The following is a 25,828-nucleotide window of genomic DNA, read 5'->3' as shown; positions in this document are numbered from 1 at the left end:
TCTAGGCTTTCAGGCTTGGCTGTGTGGACACGGCCCTGCAAGGGACCCCTCTGCCCCAACCTCAGAGCAGTCTTAACAAAGTCAAGGGCACTGGGGCAGTCCTCACGGGCCTGCCACTGCCTGCCCATCCCGCCCTCGACACATGGCCCACGGAACGCTACCAAGACCTCCAAATACTGATTAAGCCAGCCCCTTAGCTCAGCTTTGGACTCTGCACACACATGCTCTTATACACCCATGAATGTGTATGCCACAGCACACACAGTTGATGCGTAAGAGTAAACACGTGTGGCCATGCACAGAACAGTGTCCTGACTCAGCCTCTCAACCCCTTGAACCGAGGACCACAAACTCCCTCACTGCCTGGCTGCCCACAGGTGCCAGGGGGCTGGGCTGCAGGCTTCCACCGCCTCTCCCCCCAGCCACTCCTGGAGCCCGCGGCCCCCAGCACCGCAGGCACGGTGGCCAGCGGGCGCCATCTTCCCTTCCCAACACGGCAGCCTTCAACAGGAGTGTACGCAGTCGCAGCTGAAGGCCACCACCCACCTGTGGCTTTCCCCCATGACCTGTGCAAAGGTGTGAGAGAGAATTAAGGTTGTCCTTTGGCTGCCTCTAATTTGAAAATAAAAAACAAAAACTAAACAGTTGGGGTGACCGCTGAGACCCAGCTACACCTGGGCTCATCTCCCCTCGCGACAACCTGGGGCCCCTCTTCCCAAGCCTGCCCTCTGTCCACCACCTTGCTGGGCTCCCTCCCAGGCGGCCTCTCTGAACGAAGGGCCACTGCCCGCTCTAGACCCAGCCCCTCCCTCAGCTCAGCAGCCAGGACTTCCCCAGGCTCCTCTCACCAACACCAGTGTTTCACAGTGGCACAGGCGTGTTGGGGTGTCTTCCTCCTCCCTCCCCCCACCCCCGCCCAGTGTTCACGCAGGAAGTGGTGTCAGTCATTTCTCAGGGCTGGAGATCCCCAAGGTTTCTTCCCTTAACCGGGGCTGGGAAGGGCCCTTGCTGTCCCACATCCAGAACGAGAGGCCCAGAAGGGTGGCCCAGGGTGACCGTCAGTCTCCTAAAAGGTCTTCCTGGGAAGCGGGGCCAGGAGGAGCTGGCGGTGGGTGGACGAGTTCATCTCTGATTATCAGGCACACGGTACCCTTGCCTGGAAATCTGGGTCTGCCCCCTCCCGGCCCCTCCGACCTCTGTGGCGTTCTGTTGCCTCAGAGCCGACAAGCCTCGCCAGACCGCACACCGTCTGGGAGCCCACACTAGTCCCCGAGGCCAGGGTCTCTGCCGGGAGTGGGGGTGGTGGGCAGCTCTGGGCCTCCTCGCTCCCTCCCTGCCGGCCAGGGCCCCACGGCCTGGAGGTGGTGGGACGGGCAGCCTGCTGGTGCCTGGGGGCCGACCCCCAGAATCTTGGGGTGGGGGAGTCCGCACGCCTGTCCAGCGGGGTGTGTGCCCTGGGCCGAGGGCAGTGGCGCAGGGGGCACCTCCTGTGGGTCTCTGGGGACCCTCAGGGAGGAAGGAGGTGCAGAGTGGGCACTGCCCATCTGTGGGGTCAGGACTGGGGGCTGGGGCAGGGCAGGAGTTTCCTGGGAACCAGGGGAGCCCAGGCTGAGTATGGAGCAGGGGCAGATTTTTACAACTGGGGGGGGAGGAAGGGGGTGGTCATGACACCCCCCCCCACTCTGTAGTGTAGGGGAAGGGGTGGGCAAGGGGTTTAGATAGTTCAAGCTTTTCTTCCCAGGAAGTGGCACGGAAGCAAAGATACAGGGCCTGCCTGCTCGCTGCGGCTGCCTTGTCTGCCCAGTGTTCCTCCCCCTGCTGCATGCAACCCGCCAGCCAGTGCCAAGAAAGCCTCAGCCCTGATGGGGCACATTCATTCCTCAGGCCACCTCTGGTGGGTCTGGAGACCCCCACACCCAGCAAACCTGCAGATGGAGGGGGCAGCTAACCAGTGGGAAAAGCACTCACGCCCTGCCCTCCCCCACACAAATGCTGCGGAGACCAAATCACTGACTCTGCTAATCACGGACATGCACACACTGCATAGGCCTGAGAGAACAGCCGCCGGCCTCCACGGGCCACCTCACACAGCAGGGCGGGGAAGCAAAGGGCAGGGTTTCCCGGGCAGCAGCTGCCTCGTCCCCTCCCTGGACACAGCATCCGGGGCTCCCTCAGACCCTTTCTTAGACGGGGCCAGCGCCCAGTAGACAGGGGAAGAGAGCCCGAGGTTTCTAAGCTTGCAGGTGAAAAAAATCAGGTAAGCCGTCAGCATAAAACCAGCCATGCAAGGGGCGCGGGCCTGGACGGAGCCTCGGGCGACCATCCAGCGGGCCTGGGCCTTCAGGTCCGGAGACTGGTCTGTTAGAAAGCAAGAGGTCCCACCCCACTTCTCCTCTCTCTGCTCTACAGTCTTCCAAATACAAAGGTTCAGGGGTCTCGGCCGTGGAGATGGAGGTACAAGGAGCTGAATCCAACTTTCCTGGGAGACTGGGGAGAAGGGGGAGGAACCTCGACACCCGACCTGGGGCTCAGCTCCTGAGCTGCTGGTTTTGTTTTTCTCTTGAGGCAGGGCTGAGGTGGCTGGCCCACTCCTTTCCGAAGCTTAGCGCCCATAGACTTGAATCGAAAGCACAGGGCGGCTCCAACGTGCCTGTGTGCACGGCGGACGTGGCGGGCGGGGCCCTCACGCCCACGTGCGTGCACACAGCGGGGTCTGTGTCCACACGTCGCACACATGTGCGCGTGCCCACACGGTATATATTAACATATATATTGCTCAAGTATATATGCTATTTACAGTATATATCTCTATCAACATAAAACACAGGTATTTATACGTGTGTACAATAGATGCGCCCTAGTGGCCTGGGAGCACGCATTTCTGGGGTCACGGGGCCTACGCACTTGCTCAGAAGGAGGAAAAGCCCAGTTACGTGATTGGGGACCGACAGGAGGGGTCTGGGGAGGCACACCGCGGAAAACCGAGGCCTTCCACGGACAGGAAGGGGACTCGGGGCTTCAGGTGCCGCCCCGCCCATGTGGCCACCTCCATTTTGGAACCAGCTAACAGTTTACACATTTTGGTTAGGGAGTTTTGTGCAAAATGAATTAACTTAAAAAAGAAAAAAGGTGGCTTCCTACCCGGGTGTGGGCCCTGAGACCCGCCCACAAGGGCTGGGACACACAGTTCCGAAACCTGGGGCTTCCAGCACAGGGGCCCACACAGCTCAGCGAGGGGGGCGAGGCCCGTGCGGGACCAGAACGCCCCCTCTCCCCACAGCTTCTCAGGGGCGGCGCGGGGCTGCAGTGGAGCCTGTGTGCTCCAAAAGCACCCCCAGCTGGGGAGGAGGCACAGGCCTTACCCCTTTCTCCCTGAATAGCCTCCAGGGGGACAAGCCACCTCAGCTGACCTGCCACCTGGCTGTCCACCCCCCGTGGCCCTCAGGTCCCCTCTGACACTTGGAACCACGGCTGCCTGGGTACCTGTCATTAGGCCTGGCTGGGCAGCCCTGTGTGAGGCACCCTGGGGCCCATCTACAAACGGCCTTCTGCTCCCAGTGTCCGGCTCCAAGGGGGGCCAAGGCCCACAGTCCTCATGCTTGTCCTGGGAGTCACGGGGCACCAGCTGGGGGACGTCGAGCCTCAGGGCCTGACAACCCGGTAGGCAGGCCCTGCTTCTTGAAATGGCTGCTGACCACAGCCTGAGCGCAAATACGTTAAATAAGAAACTAAACAAAGTACGGTTTTCTCTGTTAAGGCTCAGATAAGCTGCCTCCCAGATCAAGTACTGATGAGTGCCACAGGCCCCAGACTGAGGGGTGGGCAGGTGGGGGAGTTGGGGGGCAGAGGCCTTCTATGTCCCCTAAAGTGGGACAAGGGAGGGGGCAGGATGACAGGGGAGCCCTGTGCTGGCCTAGTTGGGGAGGAGGGCGGTGCCTAAGAAACCTCAGGCCCGGAAGGCTGGCAGGACCCTCACCTGGGGGAAACCGAGGCTCCGCCTGCCCGAGTAGGGTGCAGGGAAAGCAGAGGGGATGGGAGCTTGTGCCCCACGCTGGTGGGTCTCCTGGGAATCCGGGCAGGAACCCCCGGTGGGTCTCCCAGGAGTGAGAGCTTGTGGTGGGAGGGTGCGGAAAGGGCCCCGCTGGCAGTCTTGCTGGGAGTTGGGGCACAGGCCCTGTGCTTGGCAGGCAAGATCCCGGGGGGCTCGGTCGCCCCCGGCTCAGCGCTCCACCCGAGCTCTGCTGGAGCCTCATCTGCACATGCCCCAAGGGCTGCCCACTGGACTTCACTCCGGGAACCGGCCCCGAGCTGATGGAACCCGAGACCAGCAACCACAGGATCCAGCTCCCCACCCTCGCGGTGCCTCCCAAGGCTCCATAAACTCAGCCCCACTTGGCCTGCCCCCCCAAAACATGTGAATTGAATTGGGACCCCAGTGTCTTGCAGGAGGTGCCAGCTTACTTCAGTGTCTGCTCCCAGCTGTGGGTGAAGCCAGGTGAGGAGGTGGGTCAGCTCAGAAGCTCCCGGGGCCTCCGGCATCATTTTCTGGAGTGGAGGTGGGAGGAGGAGATGGGTGTTCTAGGGAAGGCCTGGGGGCTCTGGGAAGGCAGGAGGGGGGGTGGGGGCCTGGCTTGGGCTCCAGGCCTGGCAAAGTCAGCAAATGGGGATGGATGTCTCTGAGGCCCTTTCTTTGGAGGACCTAGGGATGATTTTCCAGTCTGTTGAGAAATACTGCAAGAAGAATCTTCAGGTGGGGCTGGGCCCAGGGCTGGGGCGTGGACAAGGAGGGGAGAGATGCCCTCCTAATGCTTCTCTGCTTGGCTGACTTTCAGGGCGCTGATGACGCCGTTGATGTTTTCTTCTGGTACCTGCAAAGGGCAGGAGGCCACCGACATGTGAGCCCTTGGAACCGGCTTCCCTGTGCAGGGCGGTTGGGGCTGGACACTCACCAGTGCATGGTCGAACTTGAAAGTACTGATGTAGTAGGCGGGGATGTCTGCAGCAGCCAAGGGCTCCGAGATTTGGGCCACAATGCCACACTCATCTGGGGACAGAAGTGGGGACCGTGCTCAGCCTCCACCTGACATCATCACCGGGGCGCTGGCCAGTGCGGCCCGGGCCCTCCTTGCTTCTCAGCCCTTCCCGTCCCTCTGCCAGTGGTGCCTGTCCTGTGCCCACAGTCTTCCCAGAAAATGCCCACCTGCCCCCTGAAGGCCCAGTGCAAAGGCTCCCCGACCCAGGAGCCTTCTTGGATTCCCTCGGCCAGCAATGAGCTCTGCAGTGTTAGGGCCCACCAGTTCTGTCTAACTCTGGTCATTCTCTGTTTCCACGCTCCGTAGCCCCATTCTGTCTTCCCCGCGACCTCCCGAGTTCTCTAAGACGGAGCCGGAGGCAGTGTGGGCAAGGGGCACATGGGTTCAGGCCCCCTTTTCTGTCACTGACACTTTTCTAGCCAGATGACTGTGGCAAAGTCGCTTCCTCTCTCTGAGCCTCAGTTTCCTCATCAGAGTCCCCACTGGGCAATGGCCCCTGCCTGTCCTAATGGCAGGGTCAGGTGTTTGGTTGGGCTGGGACGTGACTTCCTATTCCAAGGTGTGGTGCTTTCTGGTCTTCCAAACCTCATCTGATGAGGCAACCTTGGGGTTGCCTAGGGCTGGTCTTATCCTCAACTGCAGCTTCCTCCCTGACTTAAATGTACCACTCAAGGCTTCCTCCTACAGGAAGACCACCTGGACTACTCCCCTTGAACACAACTGTGTGTTTTCCTTCAAAGCTACTGTTCTGATTTTGATGAAGATGCATTTCCCTAACACTAGCCCAGCCGACTGCAGGTGGGGTGGTGGTGGGTGGAGAGTTTAGATCTGGTCACCAGCTCCCATGAAATTCTGGGGCTAAAACCTGGGATTAACCTGGGTCCCACCCCCAGGACCTGTGCAGTGACCCTGGTGGCTTCTCTAAGTCCGTGCTCTGCCCTTGGTCTGCCTGTGCAGACCTCATGCCTACACTCCCGGGGGCCGTCCTGTGCGGCTATGAACGGAGCCTGGCTGTGTCCCGGGGCAGCTGTCGCTACAGACACAGCTACTCCACAAAAGGGGGAGGGGAAGAGATGAGGGTCTAGAACGGTGCATTTCCAACTGCGGGTTGTGACCCACTAGTGACTTGACTTTAGAAGGCTTGTGACCAGTGTTTTATGAAATGACACCACAGAGGAGGAGAGGTCAGGCAGCACGGCCTGTGGCCAGATGAACGCAGTGTTGCGAGACTGTGGTTCAAGCTGCTGGGGGGTGTGATGTAAAATACGCTTACTCCAGCCACGGTCAGACACACGGAATCGCCGGTCTGGAACCTGTCAGAGTCTGCGCTGTTTTCCTTGCAGGGCCCTTCACAGGTAGGAGCGCGGCGCTAAACCCTCCCCCTCCTCGGAAGGCAGATCCGGCTGTCGCCTTCCCTCCTGCCTGCCTGCCCGGCTCGCAGTGGTGTCCACACACCCCTCTCCCCGTCAGCATCCACGAGGCCCAGCCTCGCTCCACAGCAGCGTGCAGATGCTCGCCGGCACCGAGACGGCGGTTCCCTCTACTGTCTCACCTGTACTCCTCCATCCGGGCTTTCTGGGTACTATTACTGTACTGAGTGCATTTTGGTGAACTCAAAAGCAAAGCTGGGATAAAAAGATAAGCAGGTGTGCATGTCTTCCAGCCTCTCCCTGCGTCTCCTCCTGGAGGCTGCTGCCTGCCGCCCCCACCTGCTGAAGCTCTGCAGGAAGACGCGGGCAGACCCCTTCCTTGGTCCGGCCCCGGAACCGTGCTCCTTCACCTGGGAGGGCCGGGCGGGAGCTACGCCGGACCTGCCACCCCTTCCTGCCCGCCCAGTGCCTGCCCACCGGTCGGCTCCAGAGCCACCGCCTTCCAGAAGCCTTCCCTTCCTGGACCTTCTCTGAGCCACCTGGTCCCTATGTGACAGTGACAGCAACGGCTGCTTGCTGAGCACACGGTGCAGCTGACACCTCCTGAGGTGCCCAGAACCACCACGAGGCACTATCTTTATCCTTATTATACAGATAAGGAAACCGAGGCTCGGGGGTAAGCAACACACCCCAAAGTCCAATCTCCCGCCTCCTTCACTGGGCAGCAAATGTGGGAAATGCTGGGGTTTGTGCAGAAGGTGGCCAGAGGGGCAGGCGGGGCCCCAGGGTCAGAGCAGGGGCCTTCAGCACGCACTTCTGGCCCCTGGACAGTAGCGGAATGTCCTCCTGCCCCAGGATGGCTCTGGCTTCGGCTTTGGCGTGAGCAGTTAGGGGACAGTGTCCTGCAGGTCACCATCCACCTGCAAATGTGGATGGTGGGAGCGGGTGGCAGAACCTGGCCCTCACAGACCCGCTGCTCCCAGGTCAAAATGCCCTGCCACCTCCGTGTCCTGTCCCAGGAGCCAAGCCTGCAGGGTGGACCTGAAGGCCCCCGGGGCAGTCTGAGTGTTACTGGAAGCACCCTGCACCCCGTCTATGAGAAATCACGGTTCGCTGGTCCCACGGGCTTGCCAAGGATGCTCCCTGGAAATAACCGCTCTGCGATTTACCAAGGGCGCCTCTGGGTACCGGCTCTGGGCCTCGAAGTCTGATGACGGAAACCAACCCTTTCTCACTGAGACAGAGCTCTACTCCAGGCGTTCTGCTGCTCCCAGCAGGGCCCTCGGCCTGCACCCCACGCTGACAACGTGCGTGTCGCATGGCCCTTCTAACCGAGGGGTCTGAGGCCCAGGGCCCCACGGAAAATGCTTATGGGCACAACTACCTACCAAAGCTACTGTATGGAGAATTGTAGAACCTGACGCTAGACTGAGCCTTAGGGAATCACGCGAACGTTCTCCCGGGGGATCAGGTCACGGCAGTTTCGGAGGAGGAAGTGCCTCCCCCAGAACAGACGAGGTGCAGCCCCCGGACGCCTGAGACTGGCTGTGAGCTGGCCAGTGAGTGCTTCACGGGAAGGACGCAGCCGAGACTGGTGAGCAGGGGGACTAAGGAGTGACCTTCTTTCCCTCTTCCACTGTTATCATGCTCCCAGTTTCCTAATACTGAGCAGGTGTGTATTTTCTAGTCGGGGCGGGGCTGGGGGGGAACAGGGGGGCTCTGGTTGAAGCTGCTCCTCCTGTCCTCCAGGGGCCTGTACCGCCCGTCACTCACTGGCCCGGGACCTGGGGCTCCCATCTGCACCACCGGGTACGACGCACAGGCTGAGCAATTCCCAGTGACACCAGTGCCCAGCTCTTGGAGGCACTCGGCAATGCCAGCCTCCTCACCCCGGCTGTTGAACCCCACGGGGCTTACCAAATCCCAGGGGCTGTCCTCCAATCCGCACCATCTTCCAGAGCTCTCCGGATGCACTCGTGAACAACAGATTACTAGGGAACCTTCGGAGTGGGGGGAGAACCATCCCAGACAGCAGAGGTTAACAGTGCTCCCCGGCCAGCCCTCCACGGAGCCACCGGATGGGCCTGAGGACCCCTGTCGAGTCCTTGACCCACTCTCTCTGCACCCTCCTTGCCTGGGGGTGGGGGTAGGGGGACGGGAAGGCAAGGCTGGGGCTGGGCTCTGGACCAGCACGGGGGGCCGAGGGACCAACGGCGCCCAGACGACCTGGGGCCAGCTCTCCTGCAATGAGGGGCTGTGGTGAGGACCCACCGGGGACAAAGTGGGCGCCGTGCCCATCATGGAGTCTAGCCCACCCTGAGTCCACCTCCGCCCTGTGGCCGGCTCACCTCTGCTGGGTCTGCACGTCCATCACCAGGGAGATGTAGCCCTCAATGAGGGAGAAGGAGAAGAAGCGGATGTGGCCACAGTCATCACTGGCAGCCATCGGGTCCTTCACGCTGGGGGCAGGGGTGCTGGTGAGGGGCAGAGTGGAAGGCCCACTGCCCGCTGACCCCCACCTGGCTCTCTGGCCCCGCCTGCCAGCCTCGGCATGAAGCGTCGGGCAGAGCCCGGCCTGGGAGAGCAGGGCCAGGCCCCGGCCCCGCCCCTGCCCTGCGGGGTCACCCTGAGCCAGGGTCATCCCCTTGGTCTCATCTGTGAGATGCACAGGCCTCCACTGCATTCACGGAGGTGAGCACAGCACTTCGCAGTGCAGAGTCCAGCTGGCCCCGGGCAGGCTGTGCTTGCCCCCTCCCAGGTGGGGTTTCTTTGTCCTTGTGCTGGCCCACGCCTCGGCACAACCCGTGGTCACTGCCAGCTCACTGGCACCTGCACCCACCCGACCTGGTGCTGGCCTAAATTTAAAATCTGTTCTGAGAAAAAAATGTAAAGCCTGTCACCCTCCGAATGAAAAACCCCGAGTTCCTGGCTCCTCCAGGGCTGAGCTTGCCCTCGGAGCAGAGAGCAGCGGGCGCTGTTCCGTCCACACGTGCACCTGGGCTTCCCCGGTTCTGAGGTTCCCGAGGAAGGCTGTCTCCCTTCTGGGGACGGGGCTGTGGGTGGAGACACACTGGCGCCCAGGGCAGGTCTGGATCCCAAGACGGGGGGGCTCCTGGGTTCTGCCACGGCTCCCCTCGGCCTGGCCCGCGGCCCCTCACACCCCAGGGGGACCTACCCGTTGGAGTAGAACATGACGTCCATGAGGAGTGTGGCCACAGCGGGCAGCGTGTCGGGGTCCAGGCTGGTGACACAGAACCTGTTGCTGGGGCTGGACAGTGGGTGGATGACAGGCCTCTGGACTGTGAGACGACAGAGGGGGCGTCGAGGTCGTGAGAGAGCAGCGTGTGGGGCGGCTGGAGGCCCAGGAGGCCCGCCCGTCATTGCTTTAGCCTCCACCTGCACGCACTGCTCCTCTCATCGCCACCCCGCCCCCAGGGCTGGGCCTTTGCACGGGCTGTAGTCTCCGCCTGGAACGCTCTTCCCGACCGTCACTGTCTGGGTCAGCTCCCACGTGGGCTCCACACGTCACTCAGCTCGAGCATCGGTGCCCCTGGGAGGTCCACCCTGACACCGGGGGCCGGGCGGGCTGCGTCCGCATCCACCACCCGTGCTAGACCCTGGAACAGCGTCCGAACCAGGACTCCGGACTGCGTGGTGCCTGGAGTTCAGCTGATGCTGTGAGCCTGGCCTAGGGCAGGACTGGCTAACAACTCCTTTTTTAAAAATTGAATTTGTTGAGCTGCCCTTGGTTAATAAAATTATACAGGTTCCAAGTGTCCAACTTTATAACCCATCATCTGCATACTGCATCATGCATTCACCACCCCAGACAGTCTCCTTCCGTCACCATTTACTCCCCTTGACCCTCATTACCGCCCCCCCCCCTCTGGCAGTCACCCCACTGTTGTCCGTGTCTGTTTTCTGTCTTAATGACTTCACCATTTTCACTCAGCCCCCCATCCCGCCTCCTCTCTGACAGCTGTCTGTCTTGTCTGTTCTCTAGATCAACGAGTCTCTTTCTACTTTGTGAGTTCAGTTTGCTCATTAGAGTCACACTAAGAGAAGTCATATGGTACTTGTCTTTCTCGGACCGGCTTACTTCAGGGACCTGGTGACTCCCTGAGGTCCCTCGCTGACCACAGCCCCCACCCACTCACCCATCTTGGGCTTCACAAAGCCATTGGTGATGCCAAGGTTCTCAGCCGCCACCGTCTCACCATTGACGACCCGCAGAATGGTGAACTCAGAGGACAAGGTGTGGGTGACAAAGGGCAGGTCCCGCTCACGCACCTGGGGAAGGGGAGTTGAGGATGTGAGTGTCTTGTGGCTCTGGATCAACTGGGCCTGGGGCAGCGACCCCTTCACTCTGAGAGTCTGGGCCCCAGAGCCTGCCTCCCGCCCGTGACTCCTGCCCCCTGGTGGGGGACGGGAGCTTGGGGTCAGGGGCACTGCGCTCCAGGGGCAACAGGAATGGCACAGAGGGGAGAAGACACCGCACCGGGGGCTGGGAGGTGCAGGTCCGTCCCTCGTCCCACCCTCTAGAGTGCTGGGCCCAGACCTGTTCCCCCTCCAGGCCCCTTCTCCTGAGGGTGGCCATGCCCCAAGGAGGAAGAGAATGAGTAACACGGTGTCCAGGAGCTGTTGCTGGCCCCCTGACCAGACAACCTGCCATCCCGGGGGAGGGGCGGGGGAGTGGGGAGACAGAGGTCCAGCTGGGAGGGCATCCCACCCACACGTGCGCCCCGCAGACCTCACTTCCTGGCCTCCAGGAAAGCCCAGCATGTCCCCATCAAAGGCAGGTAGTGGGTGTGGTGGGGCAGAGACCTAGGGTCCAGTGCAGGCCATGCTTACATTTCACTGATGACCCTGAGGTCCCCTGACCTCTCTCTGAGCTGATCAGAGAGTGGGGACCACAGAACTTGCAGACAACGCCTGCGGGGGTGTCCGTGTCGCCCGAGGCCCGGGGTGGGGTGAGGCGGTTACCAGGATGAAGTCCGTCTGGTAGGTGGACAGCATGAACACGGAGATGTTCTGGTCGGCCAGCGGGGCGATGACCGACTTGGCGATCTTGGTCACTCCGATGGGCTGGGAGCTGGAAAAGCCGCCGCCGCCCGACACTACATTGAGGGCCAGCCAGGTGGCACCTGCCACACTCAGATGCTCCGAGGAGGGCAGCTCTGCAGGGGGCACAGAAGGCCGGCCTGTGACTGACGGGCCCCAGGTCCCCAGGGCAGGGAAGGTCCCAGGGGTGGGGACTGAGACCTGGGACCAACTGTGTGACCTCAGCCAGACCTGCCTTCTGGGCCTGAGTACCCTCATCTGTCAGGGGCGTGGGATCTGCCTCAGAGGACTTTGGACATGGTGGGCGGCTCAAGAGAGTGGGAAACACAGGGACACAGGGACACAGGGTTTATCAGTGTTGGGCCTCAGTTTCCTCCACTGTGAAATGACAAATACACAGCAGCCAGTAGTGATTTTGTTACTCTTAGACCTCACCGCCCTCTGGGCGGCAGCCGCTGCCATCGCTGCCCACACCAGTGGAGTGGGTCCCCTGGTTTTCAAACTGGGCTCCCGGGAACTTCCCGGGAGGCGGGGGGTGGAGGGGAGGCCGGGAGGAGACAGGACGGGGGCCCGGGGGTCCTCCCTGCTTCAGCCAGACCTGCTGGGCCGCGGCTTCTCTGCAAGAACACACGGCTCCAGGAAGGCTCCTGGGGCCACCGTCAGGTGGGCAGCGGCTGTCACCCAAGCCCCTCCCGAGGGCCTGGGAGTCCTGAGGGGCTGGCAGGGGTGGGGCGGGGTGGTTCAGAGCGACAGCAATTCTGGGGCTCCCTGACCACCTCACGAAGACCTGGATTCCATGCGTTCAGACCATCCGTTTCACTGCATCCTGCAGAGCCGCCAGAGAGGCGGGGGCACAGAATGTGTGCACTCGCCTCCACGAGCACAGAGCTGAGCACGGACTCTCCACGCATCACAGACACCTGCCCAAACCCACCCCACCGAGGGACTGTTATTCCCACCGCAGACACCCCAAACCAGAGCTCTGGAGGGCAGTGATTTGCTCAAGATCACTTAGGGAAGGACACTGCCAGGATCCAAGCCCAAGCCCGATGCTCTCATGCTCTATCTTGGGCACTGAGTGGGAAGAAGGGCCAGGCCCCCAGGAAGAACAGAGGCTAAGAGGGGCCCAGACACCAGTGATGTGGATGATGACGGTAATACCCCAGGGAAGGCTGTGCTGGCCTCAGGCAAGATGGCTCCCAAGGAGGGGAGATTGAGGGAGGCCCCGCCAGGCTCCTACCTGCCCAGCTCTGGTCGTCATGGCGACCACAGCCCAGCAAGTCCATTAGTCCTGCTGGCTGAGAAGGGCCAGTCCTTGGCCAGGCTGGCTGGAGAGGCAGGCCACTTCCCAGAAGAGGGAGGGCAGGGGAAAACGCCTGAAAAGGCGCTGGGTCTCAGGCAGCCACGTCCAGTCTCTGCTCGTCACCTGAGGTGTCCTGGAGGAGACTTCTCCAGCCCGGGTCCGTCTGGGCAGACGCTAGCAATCCCCCCTCTGGCTCTCAGCCCAGAAGAGAAGCCCCCGAGGCTCCTCCAGCGGCAGGACTGGACTGTGGGGGACCCAGACTAGCAGTGACCCCCTGAGTTTTCCGGAAGAGTGAGCTCTGTAAGCGGGAAACCACAGCATTTGCTGCTTCTGGCCCCACAGACCCCGAATGCTGCCCTGCATTCTGAGGGACAGGGAGGGGCTGCAGGGCATCATCCTCACCCCAGGCCAAGCCTCAGCGAGCCCACAGTGCTGCACTGGGGCCTGGGGATGAGCTGGCAGGAGGTGCAAGCTGACTCTTCCCTACAGGGAAAGTGGACCCATTCCAAGACTGAAACAGATTATCTTGTCACTGCCCATTGTCCAAGGCCCCAAAAATAGCTTCTTGGAGCTGAGGACGCTCCCTGGTAGACGAGGTACTAGTGTCTTGCCACCCTCCTAGTCACAAAGTTGGGTGACTGTGCTGGGTGCGGCCCCCACCTGCCCAGGAGCCCGGGGTTCTGGCTGCAGGACCTGCGGTGCCCTGTGGTACACAGCAGCGTCCTCTGCACAGGCCTGTGTGCCTCCGGCTCCCCCTGCCCTGCCTGCAGCGGGGCCAAGCGGGGCCAAGCGTCCTAGGGTAGGGCAGGCAGCTTTAATCCTGGCCACGTGACCTTGGGCCCCTGGGTTTTTAAGTTTTCAAACGTGGGATGATGAAACCAGGATCAACTGGGGAAGTGCTTGGAGGATTAAATGAGATAATCCCCACCGAGCACTGGGCTGAGTGCCTGGCACCCACCCAAGGGCTCGTCCAACGCCAGAGCCTCTCTGTGCTCACGAGGCTGGTGGTGGCCTTGCAGGTTCTGGATGGCAGTTGGGTAAAGTGTATCAAGAGTTTTAAAAATGTTCAACTTCGCTGTAAAGGAGCACAGCCAACCCTTGAACAATACGGGTTTGAAATGTCTGGGTCCACTGACGTGCCACGTCGGCCACGAGCGTGCCTTAACAGAACTGAGAGGAGGGTGGTGACCGTTTGGGACGAGGCCACGGAGGCCCCAGGGTGCTGAGCGGCTTGCCCAGAGTGATAAGCAGTGAGTAGCAGGGCTAGATCCGAACCTGGACCTTCCCCTCTGAGCCCAGTGCAACACCAGGAGTTGCCTCTCAGCATCTTCCTCCTCTACCTTTCGGCCGGTCCTGGCTCCAGGAGCATGTCCTCCTCCAGTGTGGTACAGACCCCGCTGACGCAGGTAAGGGGACTGTGATGCGGGGGCAGTGAAGGGGTCCTGACTGGCACTGTGCCCCGCTTAACTGCAAACCTAAGATGCTGCCCACTACCCAGAGGTCATGGTAGGGGCTGCCGCTCACATTAGCTTGGGTCCCTGAGAGCATCTAGCATTGCACCTAGTAAGTGCTCATTAAATATGTAAAAGATCCAATCATACACACACACCGAGAAACCCCTTTCTCGCCACACATCGACACCCGGCATCCATTTGCACAAAGAACCTCTGCAATTCCACATGAAACAGAGAGCCATCTGGTCAATGTCACTGACAGCTGCCCCACCCTCCCAGGGAAGGCTCAGCATTTTACATACATGTGAGCCACAGACAGCTGCTCGTGCCTACCCGGGAAGGCTTCCCGCTGACAATACTGCCAACGAACAATGACCAAGGCTCCCTGGCCACGGGAGGCCCCTGGGCGAGAAGCAGTGTTCGCACAACCGGGACAGAGCTCCGTCCTTCACACGGCGTGGCACACCAGCACCCCCGCCCGCCCCGCGGCGGTGGCCACAGACTGAACCCCCTTTCTGAAGAGGAGCCTCCTCCCAGAAACACCCCCGCCCAGAGCTGAGGCGAGAGGCTGGAACTCAGCAGCCCCCGCCCCACACCCGGCCCTCTGCGGGCCCTCCCAAACAGCCCACTGCACACCGGCCCATGCTCCTGCTCAGCTGCCCCTGACCTTGGCCTGTGGGGAACCACCACCGCACTTCCTACTTCAAACAGGCCCCCATCACTCAGGGACTCGGGGCACCACAATGTCAGTCTTCCCTCTTAGAAAATGCATCTGTACACTTTACCCTCAGGCCGCTGGAATGATCCCAGGAAGCGATGCATCTCTGCGGCCGGGTACAGGTGAATCTTATTTTGGATACTTCCCCCTGTAGCTCCACAACAGGAGTATGAGAAGTACTACTTTAAATGCACAGTTTTTTCTTGGGCAACAACAGCTATCCAGGCAGCCAGCTTTGCTAGCCTGGAAGGGAGAAGTTACAGAGCCCTGAGGCTCCTGGGGTCAGAGATGGTATCTCTCAATTCCAGTTACATCTCCAGGGCCAGCCAGGTGATGGCGCATCCTAGGTGCTCAGTAAATTCTGCCTCCTGCAACCCTGGGGTTGGCTCCGACAACCGGCCCCTCCTCCGTGGGCCGGTTCCTGCACATGGGCTTCCAGGGCCTGCGAAACTGGCTGATCAGGTCCCACGGCCTCCCTCTCTCCCTCCTCATGCTGTTCTCTCATTAGCTGCTTCCAGATGTGGAGACTTTAGTCTCCTCTCGGGAGGAGGGTTAGATACAATATCTATTCCCGGAAAACATACTCCGGAGCGTTCCTTCTGTGTCCAAGAGGCCATGATTCTCAGCAGTTCTGCATCAGAAGCATAAGTGCCCACGAGAAAGGGAAGAGGTGTCTGGGTTGCCTGAGTGTACAGCTTTCCTGTAGCAGTGGCTCCTGTAGTCAGAGAGCGGCTACTGAATACATGGACGGGTGACTACAGGGGTGCCTCCTAGCCCTGCTCCGGCCATGCAGGTGCCCCGGGGAGGCAGGGGACGACACTGCGTCCTTGCGATGTGAAGGCTGGGCCCGTTCCAGACGCTGGCGTGGTGCCCCGAGTGCCAGTGGGCCAGGATGACAGAACAGAGCTGGAGAGATCGCCTCCCGGGGGTTTCAACATGAGTGGAGGACCGTAAAACAGACAACTTCTGACCCGAACGCCATTTCTCAGATCCCATTTTAGGGATCAACCCGAAGAAGCCCAGACATCACACATTTAGAGAGTCTATAAATTTATCCTCGGAGAAAATGAAAGCAGCTTTAACTCTAACCTTAGGGTGCTGGGCGAGAAGTGGGGCTACTGTGAAAGACTGTGATGTCACAGGGGACTTGAAGCTGTAAGGTTACGTGAAACCATTTGTACACATACTGTGCTCATAAGTAAATTAAAAAGAGACATCCCGTGCACAGAAAAAGCTGAAACGCTAGAAAGTCACTAGTCACTGGGGTGGGCTGCGGCTTCACAATGCCGGGCCTGTCTGTCTGTCTGGCAGGATGGGGTTCGGACGGCAGCTCTGGAGGACACGGCTCCCCCTTCCGTTCTCAGCCTCTCGCGTGTGGGTGCAGTGCCTTCCCATGAATTAATGTGTATCGGTTAATTCACGAGTGAATGTTCGTTGCTACTTTAGAGCAGAACAAACATGAAAACTTTAGTAATGAAACTGCAGTGCAGTCCGGGGAGGGGAGAGTGACTGCCAACAGGCAGCGGGTGTTTCTGGGCGAAGAAGGGTTTGGGACAGAGTGCCGCGGGCCCCGCCCCCACCGGGTGTCAAAATTCGCTCGGCGGTTGCGTACAGCACGTACACTACACCTCGATTTCAAACGTGGAGAAAAGGTAAAGGGAGGTCACGAAGGATGGCCCCTGGGGCTTGCTCCAGTGGGAACGAGGACTGAGTGCAGGGTCAGGCGCCTCAGCCCCGGTGGGCACTGGATGACACGTCTCTTGCTCCCCGACTACTTTAGTTCCTGGCTAAGTCAGCTCTGCGTCTCGGTCACTCTTTCAGCTCTGAGGCCTTTCGGGGCAGAGAGAGGGAGGGGCAACCAGCGACAGGACACGGGGGAGAGAAGGCTGTCGGCCGACGGCCCCCCCCACTGGCAGGTGGGGGCGGAGATGAGGAGGCGGCAGCCACGGAGGACAAGGCGGGGGCATGGGGCAACCACGTCCCAGAGAGAGGCACTCACCCAGGAAGCCCTCCTCATCAACGATGATGGTGTAATCCTCTGGGGTCTCAGTCAGACTGAAGAACTTGCACCTGGGTGGACGGACAGACAGACACAGGATGTCAGTTCCACATCGGTCCTGGCAGAACACTGTGGTGACCCAGCAGATAACTCGGTTTACCCAGAGCTCGGTCCTCAGGCTGCACGTGACCTGCAGTACGCTGCAGTAAGCTGCTTATCTCTCCCCCCACACCCCCCAGGTCTGACTGGGGAGGTCTCAGAGAGCCCTGGCGACGGTGAGCATCCACGCTGAACCCCAACCTTTGGGGCCTGTGAGTCAGCAGCCTCTAGGGCCCGTATAGACCTGTGGGTCGCGGACCCCACTCTTTCAGGGAGGAAGTGGCTGAAGGGCAGCTCTGGCAGGGGTCGTGCCAGTGAACTGTCTTTCCCATGGGCCCCCCATTCTGACCTCTAGGCCTCAGTCACTGTCCCTCTACCCGCAACCATCCAACTGGAGAGCCCCCACTGTCACTCGGGGACTAATTCCTGCCACCCAGGTGACAGCCCGGCCTTCGGGCACTTCCCCCTGCATGTGGCCATCTCTGCGGTTTTGGGGCACGAACCCCTCAACTGCCACATGTCACCTTTGGTAATACTGCTTAGCCTGGGGTGTACAATGCTCACTCCCCAGCAAAGACCACCAACTTCCCAAGGCCAGGGACTGGCAGTCACTCCGTCCCTCCTTCCCTCATCCCTGCTGGGCCTGGATCTACGTACACTCTTGGTGCCTGGCAGACACACTGAGCTCTGCGTCCAGGCTTTCTGTCATGGGGTGACGGGGTCACCACCCCTCAGTGCCTGTCTCTGTCCCCCATGCAGCCAGAATGGCCCCCGGACACTCCGGGTGCAGCTTAGGGAGAGAGGGTGTGCACAGGCTGTGGGACACAGGCAACGTGGTCATTCGCCCGGCCTCGCCGCTCTCAGGCGTGAGGCCCGGCATGGGCTCCACGCCCAGGGCGTGAAACTCACCCGTCACGCGAGCCGTCAGAGAGAGGCCCAATGAGTAGACTCAGCAAGGGCCCAGATATCACTTCTCCAAAGATTAAAATGGAAAGGGGACCTTGAAGGGGGTCGGCGGTGCAAGGACCCGGGGGGGCCGGGAGGCCCGAGGACCTCTCCCCTCCTGGGGCCCCCTCTGCCCGGCCGCACCGAGCCTGGTCGATGGCACCACTGCAGCACCCTTCAGTGCTCTTCTTCACATTTTTCAAAAGGAACGAGAGCAACCAGAACTAGTAGGAATGCAAAATGACACAGCCATGTGGAAAGCCGTCTGGCAGCTTCTCATCAAGTTAAACACACACCGACCACACAAAGGAGCAACCCCACTCCTGGGTAAACCCCACCCTGTTTACCTGGGAGAAGGCAGGCACACGCGCACACAAAGACCTGGACGCGAGGGTTTGTGGCCCTGGTTGGTCACCACCCCGACCTGGAGACAACCCAAGTGTCCTCCCCTCGACTGGAGAGCTGCATGAACCGCAGGGTACTGGCTGGCAAGAGAAAGAAATGAGTTACCGACCTGTGCAATGATGTGGTGAATCACAGATGCATCTTGCTAAATTAAAGCCGGACTCAAAAGGTTCTGATACTCTACGATTCTCTTTATTACATGATATATGGAAGAAGCAAACTGTGGTAAGGACAGAGGACAAATTCGTGGCTGCTGGAGGCTGGCCCAGGGCCAACTTTCGACGGGGGCCCAGGAGCTTTTGGGGCATTGGAAGTGTTTAGTGCCTGACCGTGGTGGTGGTTACGGGATCATAGCCATTTGTCGAAACGTAAAGAACTATACCCCCAAAAGGGTGAATCTACTGCATGTAAATGGTAACTCAGTGAACCTGACCTTACAGGAAATGCTGGTGCCGCGCCGTACACGAGGTGTCATTTATTCTCGTCCCTTCTGACACTCTGCCCGACCAGCAGCGCTCACTCCTCCGCTTCCCTCCAGCTCTTTGGTTTCCAGGTGACGTCTCTGTCCCTGCCTGTCCCACATCAATTTGCAACCACTGCCTGGACAAGTGAGATCTGTAATTGCCTGGGAGAACAGCAAATCATCACCCTAGTAAGTGGCCACCACTGATGTGGCCCAGCTCCCTCCTGGGGACGCCTGTGCACACAGAAAGACCTAGGAAGGCGCCCCCCCCCCCACTGGCCTGCGGGAGCAGGTGCTCACTGGGCGGGGCGGGGCGCGGCCTCCCCACGTCTGGGAGCCCTGTGAAGGCAAAGGGATGTGGCATTTGCTCCCAAGCCCGCTCGACTGTGAGGGACACTCCCGGTAAATCGCCCTGGAGGCACCGACACCGGCCACACTGGCCTCTGAGTGGACGTGACATAAACATGTCATCGACGCAGTCGCCTCCCCCTTCAAGACCCACCACATCCATCTTTTTTTCTTAAACAAAGATTTTTATTTATTTACCTTTAGAGAGAAGGAAAGGGTCCCCCAACTGGGGGACCTGGCCCTCAGCCCAGGCATGTGCCCTGACTGGGAATTGAACCTGCAGCCTTTCAGTTCACAGCGAGGTTCAACCCACTGAGCCACACCAGCCAGCGCCCAGTATAAGCATCTCCTTTGGGGTAAAACTTGTTGTGATTGGTACCAGCCACCGCCCCCCTCACCTTCCAGCATTGGGATGGGTCCCCCTTGAGAGCTCACAGCCTTACACTGCATCTACAAGAGGATGTCAAGGCCACCGTGGGCTGAGGAGTGGTGGTCCACCACGACTCCAGGGGCGACTCCATCCACCTCACGGTGTAGGGCAAGTACACCCTTCGAAGTGGGCGGTGCACAGCGTGAGCAACAGTGAATGACAAGTACCTCCCACAACCCACCCCCAGACCAGGAGCTCTCACAGGTGAGGACGGCGGGTCCCTGTGCACACACCAGGATGAACCCTGGCTGGGCGCAGAATCGGCACTCAGTGTCTGACGGGCAGGGGTGCGGGCTGCAGCCACTCCTACCTCCAAAGACAGAGAGGCCCTAACCAGAACGAGCCCTGCTGGCCCTGGTGTGGCCCTGCCTTGAATCACACCCCCGCCCCCCCGCCAGGGAAACACTGAAGTCTCTAGTTCCACCTCGGCGCTCTCTAATGAGCTGTGGCCAAATCCGCACCTGGGTGCCAGCCCCTGTCAGTGGCCTCTCTGTACTTGGTCTACAGGGAGCTTGAAAGAGGACCGGACCCGAGCGACTGGCCAGCCTGTTAGGAAGCCGGAGGAGATGTTTGCCCTCGTGGTACTGAGGAACGGGACGAAACGACAGGAGAAGCAGCAGCCTGGGGGAGCGAGAGAAAGAGACCACAGTCCTGGAGCCAAGGGGCCTGGGTCCCAGTCCCAACCTGGTACCTGGGGGTGGTGAACCTGGGCTGCTTCATTCCTCTGTACGATGAGGGGCAGCTTCAAGGTGGGCTAGTTCCCATCCGGTTCCAGCTCGGGCAGTGAGTGCATGGGCCACCTGGAACCCTGCCAGCTCCACAGCAGGGTGGACCTCAACAGCTCTGGCCAACCAGGCACGGAGACACGATTCCAGGGGGCGCATCACAGCTGCGGGGAGAGAGCGCACTCGCTTCGAAGTCTGGGCAGCGCACAGGCTGTGCACTGTGTGATGGTGCTGGGCGGATCCTTCAGCAACACTCAGGGAGGCGGGGCACACACTACCCCTCCGACCAATGGGGAGGGGAGACGGGAACTGAGGCTCGGGACAGCCCTGGCTCGCCCTGGCTCAGGACACACCCCGAGAATCATGCATGTCCCCCGTCTAGGGGGTGCGAATGCACCCCTGGGCTCCGTGAACACAGCATGGGTCCGGGACAAGCACAGGCCACACCAGGGAGCCCCTGTCTGTGGGGAGCCTGACAGCCAACATGGAGCAGGCCCCAAAGAACAGTCCAGGGCACCCTAGACTATTTCTCTTTGGCCTAGGGGAAGAGTCCAGTCACCACCTTTAAATCTCTGTGGTCACTGTGTACCATGGATGGAAGCAATGTTGCAGTGTATGGTTGTGTGACCACAGGCAAGTTGGTTACCCTCTCGGTGCCCCCATTTCCTCACCTGTACAATGGGATAACAACAGTACCTGTCCACTTCACAGGGCTGTTGTTGAAGAATAAATGATGTTATCAGTATGACTATGATGAGCACTAAATGTGTCGGTTACTTCTTCTTAGTGGGCAGACAGAGCTAAGGGGGAGGCAATGGGGAGGCCAGCTTGTGTTCTGAGTAAAGAAAAGCTCTAAAGCCAGCTGACGACAGAGACCAATGGGCTGGCTTGGGAGGCCGTGAGCTGTCGGTTCTGAGTGGCTGAGCCCCGGGCGGACAGGCTGCAGTGGTGATGCTGCCTCAGTGGGGAGACGGACTAAGCTGAGTGTCCATCCTTTGAAACACCTGGTTCCCCAACCAACGAGCTTTGGCCAGAAAGTCCATTCAGCTCCCCAGTAGCTCCCCTCTCACCACAGAGTCAGAGAAGGAATGATGATTTATGACAGAAGAGACGGACCCAGCCTGTCACTGCCACTGAACCCGTACTGAAGCCAGACCTGCAGCCCTGGACCCGACCCTGCTCGCTGACACACCACACCGAGGCCTCAGCAATCCTCACAGACATGTGGCGTGTCAGCACAGGGGCCATCCAGGCGGGGACACCAGGGGGGTGGCCTGACAGACCTCCACTGGGTGGAAGCTCCCACTGGCATCTCTCCTGCCTTCTCCATTGCCTTGCTGGCTGTGCTCACTTTCTCACGGTTCCTAGATACCACAAGGAACCCTTGGGTAGTCGGGGCTCAGCAAAGGCTGCCTGTATGTGGGATCTTGCACAGAGGACCCAGGTTTCAGGGAAGTGGGGGCAGCCAGGTTTGTTAGACTGCAGCCTGCTTCCTGCAGGGTCTCGGTGCCCTGTGTCAGCCAGGCCCTGCTGAGGTCAAACTATAACTGCAAAGGTCTGGACTTGTTCTGTGAGTAGCTGGCAGGAGGGCACTGATGGGGGTTTGTGTCGGGACTCAGGCCTCAGAAGGGCCAGCAGAGGCTCTGTAAATGAGCTCCAGGGAGGGCCACCGGAACATGGTGGCCAATTCACTGTGCTAAGGCCCCTGGTTAAGCAGGTTGCTAGGATCCTCTCCTGGTTGGGAAGGCCCAGACCTCCTGAATCGGCCACCACGTTCCAGTGGCCCTCCCTGGAGCTCATTTACAGAGCCTCTGCTGGCCCCTCTGAGGCCTGAGTCCCGACACAAACCCCCATCAGTGCCCTCCTGCCAGCTACTCACAGAACAAGTCCAGACCTTTGCAGTTATAGCCTGACCAGCGGGCTTTGAAATGAACCCAGTCTTCACACAGGACCTGCAAATAGGCTTCCAGTGCATTCCAGGTATCTGTTTACAAACCATTCTTGTTTTTTTGTTCAGGTAGGGCCTCTGAATGCCCATGAGCCTATTTTGAATTTTAGCACCACCCTGGAAAGCCAGGGGTCCTTCTCACAAAGTGCAGTCCATTCCATCTGGAAGGAGGGAGGTCCAGCCACATCTTCCTTTTCAGGACGTCACAGTGGGGACATGCAGGGGCCCCGGCTGTGGCCCCCGCTGCCCCTTTCTGCAGTGCAGCACCGGGGCCTTTCACAACACGCGGCGAGTGACCGAAGTGCTCCGGGGCCTCCTCAGGGCACGGGTCTCACCCATTCCTGGGCCTTTTCCTCCCCAAGGATGACGAGTGTCGGCCTTCGTTCTCTTAACCACGGCAGTGTTTTCATCGTTTCTCCGGGGTCCTCATAGGTCTCTCACGTTACTCCCCTGTTATTTTCACTGTCTATAACTACCACGGGGACCGGCTCGGGGAGCAGTGGCACTGGTTCTGCGATGTGAAGGGCCCTCCTGAGCAGGGGGCTCCTTTCCACTAGGACAGAGAAGAACCCGCGGTCGTCACAGGCAGCGGGACGGATCAGACAGTGTGGGCAACACTGCCTGCAGCAAAAGGGGTGGGCAGGGCCCTGACTGGTGTGGCTTAGTGGGTTGGGTGTCACATCACAAAGCAAAAGGTCACCAGTTCAATTCCGGTCAGGGCACATGCCTGGCTTGCAGGCCTGGTCCCCAGTTGGGGGTGTGTGCAAGAGGAGACTGATCAACATTTCTCTCCTTCTCTTCCTCCCCCCCTTCCCTTCAAAAAAGGGGGGGATGGGTGGGGCAGAAGGAATTAGTAGGGTCTGGATAAAGCCCCTGAGACCCAGACAACAGCTGCAAGCAGTAGCCAGATCATTCAGTCATTCAACAAACCAGCCAGACAGCATTTCAGGTGCAAGGGACACACCTTAAACAAGACAACTGGAGTTTACACGTGCTGGGGGTAATAAATAAAACACAGTGGGTCAGATGAAGGTGTGTGCTGCACAGCAAAAACGTCCTGGGAGGGCAGGGGCTGGCAGAATAGCTTACAATTTAAAAACGGAGCAGGACGTGGTTGCCAGGGGCTGGGGGGGCGGGGAAATGGGGAGCGAATATTTAATGGATCCAGGGTTTTAGTTTGAGATGATGCAAAGTTCTAGAGATGATGGTGGTGATGGTCTGGCAAACAGCGTGAATGGACTGAATGCCAGTGAGCTGTACACTTAAAAGTGGTTAAGATGGTAACTTTGGATTGTGTGTATCTGGCTACAATATTTAAAAATAAAGAGCTGAGCAGGGAAGGGAAGGTCCCCACAAGACCTGCAGGAGGCAGAGGAGCGGCTGCCCCCCCACGGAGGCCACGGCCAGGAGACCGTGCGGGGCCCCGAGGGGCGAATGCCAGGAGTGACAGAGACCGGGCCGGCTGAGCGGTGGGGACAGGGAAGTGACAGGCAGTGACGTCAGAGGTAATGGGGAGGGACGACGCCTTGTGGCCCGTGTGAGGACTGGGCGAAGGCCCATAAGCAGTTAGGAGACCGTTCTTCTTCAAGGACCTGGCAAGAGCTGCTGGTGGTTTGGACCAGGCTGACGGTGGTAGGCGTGGGTCTGTCTGTGGCCAGGAAATAATATTCAACAAATTGGGGAAGAAACGTGAGGCTAAGGCAGGGAACAGCAGTCTCCCGCGGCAAGGGCTCTGGCTGGAGGCACCAGGAAGGAGGCCAGCAGGCAGAAGTGGCAAATTCCGTAAACACTGAATTGGCAGGACTTGCTCACCTTTAAATCTGCCCCAATTGCTTCAGTCCTTTCCTCTACGGAGACCAGGGGCAGGTACGGAACCTGGGGCTGTGGGGCTGCCCTCGCCTTGCCCCGAGGCCCAAAGCACAGACCTCTGGCGGAGGGCTGCCTGTCCCAGTGGCCTGGTGCAGCCGGGCGGGGTCGAAGGGTCACGCCAGAGTGGGAACACAGTCTGGGAAAGGCCAGCCTCTTGCTTTGTGAACACAAGCCCGGGTGCACACATGAAATGAGGACTGGTGGTTTCCCTTCTTCCTCGGGGGACCGAGATGGAAAAGGCCCACGGGTCGCTCTTGGCCTTACCACCTGCCAGACATGAGGCTGGAACATGTCCTGGTCCTCGACTGGCCTTACCGGTGAAAGAGTTTGGAAGTACCTCCCTTGCGGTTTAGAATGTAAGGAGGCACTGAACATACATGGATGTGCTCAAGAATGCCCAGTGTGGTCACTCGGTGCAGCCAAGTGGAGCAGCTGGCCTGTGAGTGGGGGGGAACTGGGTGTCCTCAGCCGCAGGCCTGCCTGGGGGGTGCTCAGGCCTTGGAGACAGGGGCACACCTTCTGCTTGTAGGCTCTTGGCTTCTCTGTGTTCAGTGATCTCTACTGTCTCACGAGGGACCAAGGAGCCCAGCCTGGCTCCTGTGCCCACGCCCTCTTACGCCCACCGGTCTGTCTCCGCAGCCAGGGGAATGCCCAGTGTGGTACAGAGTTACTCATTCAGGTCTGTCTTCACCAGTGAGATCCCTGCTCCTGGAAGAGGGGCCGAGGCTTTCCCATCCAGGCCCCCAGGCCCGCACAGGACTCAGCACAGCCGTGCACGATCAGTGCTGTGTGGATGTGCAGTGCCACCCACTAGTCCCACTTCTCAGACAGGAAAGCGGACGTTGCGAGGGTAAGGCACTCCTGCCTTGTGCCCGCTGCGCTGTGCCATCCCTAAGGTGAGGGCGCCACCTTCTTCCACAGGTGAGAATTTGTAACAGCCTGTTCCCAGTGCCAGAACCTGGCTCCAGCCCGGGTGCCCGTCACTGGAAGAGGGGAACAATGACAGAAGAATACTGCCCAACAGTCCAAACGACCAATCTGCAACGACATGCAGAAATATGAAAGAATCTTAGTGATGTCATAACGGATGGAAAAGTCCCCAAATATGACATACAGCATGGTACTCTTTTTAGAGTTAAACCCAGCTAAAACAAAAACCAACACACCACTGTTGAGATTCCTCACAGCTGCAATGTAACTGCATGGACAGGACGCAAAGGAACGAAGAACACAGGTTCACCAGAGTGCGGGTGCCCGCCACCGCCTCCCCGGCCCAGACCTTTGGTTGAATGTAAGGTATTGTCTAGATCCTATTTCTGCTCTGGCTTAACAGGAGCTGATTACATTATTAACACTGATTAGTCAGATAAATTGAATAAGGCGGGTCATGCAAGGATGCTGATGGGTAAGGGTCATGAACTTGAGCTGAGGTCCCCTGGGGCACAGGAGAGGCTGTCTGGGGTCCAGGGGAAGGGCACGGACGACCCAGCCACAGAACTGGAGCCGGGGCGGGCTGCTGGGCCGAAAACGGGTGTAGGGAACTCAGCAGAAGGGCTGCCGCCGCTGGTGTCCAGGTGCCAGAATCAGGCAACAGTCCCAGGATGAATGCGAGGACTGGTTCCAAGACTCTGATCCCCGACATCTGGGTCATCCAGTTT

At 59.7% G+C, this 25,828-nt stretch overlaps 1 protein-coding gene across 1 annotated transcript in view; it reads right to left on the bottom strand.

The window, feature by feature from the left end:
- CASTOR2 (cytosolic arginine sensor for mTORC1 subunit 2) overlaps positions 1-25,828 on the bottom strand; it is a 46,705-nt gene continuing 20,877 nt past the window's right edge. The window contains exons 2-9 of the mRNA XM_037135577.2: positions 16,939-17,009; positions 11,387-11,580; positions 10,561-10,693; positions 9,579-9,702; positions 8,752-8,862; positions 8,321-8,403; positions 4,950-5,044; positions 1-4,868 (exon numbers count right to left, since the gene is read on the bottom strand). Of these exons, the coding sequence (XP_036991472.1) occupies positions 4,803-4,868; positions 4,950-5,044; positions 8,321-8,403; positions 8,752-8,862; positions 9,579-9,702; positions 10,561-10,693; positions 11,387-11,580; positions 16,939-17,009 (877 nt within the window). The 3' untranslated portion in view covers positions 1-4,802. The remainder of the gene's footprint in view (positions 4,869-4,949; positions 5,045-8,320; positions 8,404-8,751; positions 8,863-9,578; positions 9,703-10,560; positions 10,694-11,386; positions 11,581-16,938; positions 17,010-25,828) is intronic.

The sequence above is a fragment of the Artibeus jamaicensis genome, unplaced genomic scaffold (genome assembly GCF_021234435.1).
Source record: "Artibeus jamaicensis isolate MK-2021 breed Jamaican fruit bat unplaced genomic scaffold, CSHL_Jam_final contig_3182, whole genome shotgun sequence".
Classification (NCBI taxonomy): Eukaryota; Metazoa; Chordata; class Mammalia; order Chiroptera; family Phyllostomidae; genus Artibeus; species Artibeus jamaicensis.
Note: the sequence above shows the minus strand (reverse complement) of the source record. Positions and strands in the feature narration are given on the sequence as shown.